We start from the raw sequence: 1131 nt of genomic DNA, 5'->3' as shown, positions 1-1131 counted from the left end.
GGTCTCCCTGGAGCCTTCTCTTCTCCAGGCTGAACACCCCAACTCTCCCAGCCTGGCTCCAGAGCTGCTCCAGCCCTCCCAGCACCTCTGTGGCCTCCTCTAGACCCCCTCCAACAACATCTTCCCTCCCAAATCCCCAGGGAGCACCTGTAGACTCCTGCCATCCCCCAGCAGTGAGGGTGGCCACACTGGTGTGCAAAGCCACCTCTGCTCACACTGACCCTGCCTCCCACTTCATTTGGTGACCCTCATTCTTCTGGGGCCGTCACTGTTCTGTGGAGCCCCCAGCCTGTCCCCACCATCCTCCCAGGGCCCCTCAGGCTATGAGAGGGGTCCCCCAGGCCCCTCAGGGGTCCCCCATTCCCTCCCTCTTGTCCCTGTGCTGGCCTTACAGAAGGTCCTGCTGCTCTAAGCATCCCACACCTCCCTCCCCACGTCCCTGTCCCCGCGCAGGACCCTCCCGTGGTGGCACAGGGCTCGTGGGAAGGGTTTCCTCTGCTCTGACCCATCCACTTCTTCCCCACCTTGCAGGGAGCAGTCGGTGCTGCTGGTCAACCCCTGCCTGGGGGACAAGCTGCTCTACGGGGCCACGGACCAGCTGCTGGAGTCCTACGTGGCGCCCGAGGAGGAGCGAGCGCAGCCGGTGCGCTGGGCACTGCCCACCCCCCAGGAGCAGGGCAGGGGCATCCGCCTGCTGGTGCAGCACAGCAAGGCAGGACGGGGACCTGGGGGAGGGTGACGTGGGTGCGTTGGGTGGTTGGGCTCATCCCGAGGAGCATGAGCCTCCAGCAAGGCCACGGGCTGGGGCAGAGAGTCGTGGAAGCACAGAATCGGGGAACTAGGCAGGTTGGAGGAGCCCCTTGGGGTCACCGAGTCCAAGCAGCATCCTGCTCCACCTCACCCACCAGCACCACATCCAAACAGCCCTTCAGCCACCAGCACCACGTCCAAAGGGCCCTTCAGCCACCAGCACCACGTCCAAACAGCCCTTCAGCCACCAGCACCACATCCAGACAGCCCTTCATCCACCTTCATCCACCAGCACCACATCCAGACAGCCCTTCATCCACCTTCATCCACCAGCACCACATCCAGACAGCCCTTCACCCACCAGCACCACATCCAGACAGA

The 1131-nt window shown here is 64.2% G+C and overlaps 1 protein-coding gene across 1 annotated transcript in view; it reads left to right on the top strand.

Annotated features, from left to right (window-relative positions):
- Positions 1 to 1131, top strand: part of BOP1 (block of proliferation 1) — a gene marked incomplete at both ends in the record, with an annotated part of 85283 nt that overhangs the window by 81051 nt on the left and 3101 nt on the right. The window contains one exon of the mRNA XM_010006304.1: positions 532 to 697. Within this exon, the coding sequence (XP_010004606.1) occupies positions 532 to 697 (166 nt within the window). The remainder of the gene's footprint in view (positions 1 to 531; positions 698 to 1131) is intronic.

Source organism: Chaetura pelagica, unplaced genomic scaffold (genome assembly GCF_000747805.2).
Source record: "Chaetura pelagica isolate M959 unplaced genomic scaffold, ChaPel_1.0 scaffold1221, whole genome shotgun sequence".
In the NCBI taxonomy this organism is placed as follows: Eukaryota; Metazoa; Chordata; class Aves; order Apodiformes; family Apodidae; genus Chaetura; species Chaetura pelagica.
Note: the sequence above shows the minus strand (reverse complement) of the source record. Positions and strands in the feature narration are given on the sequence as shown.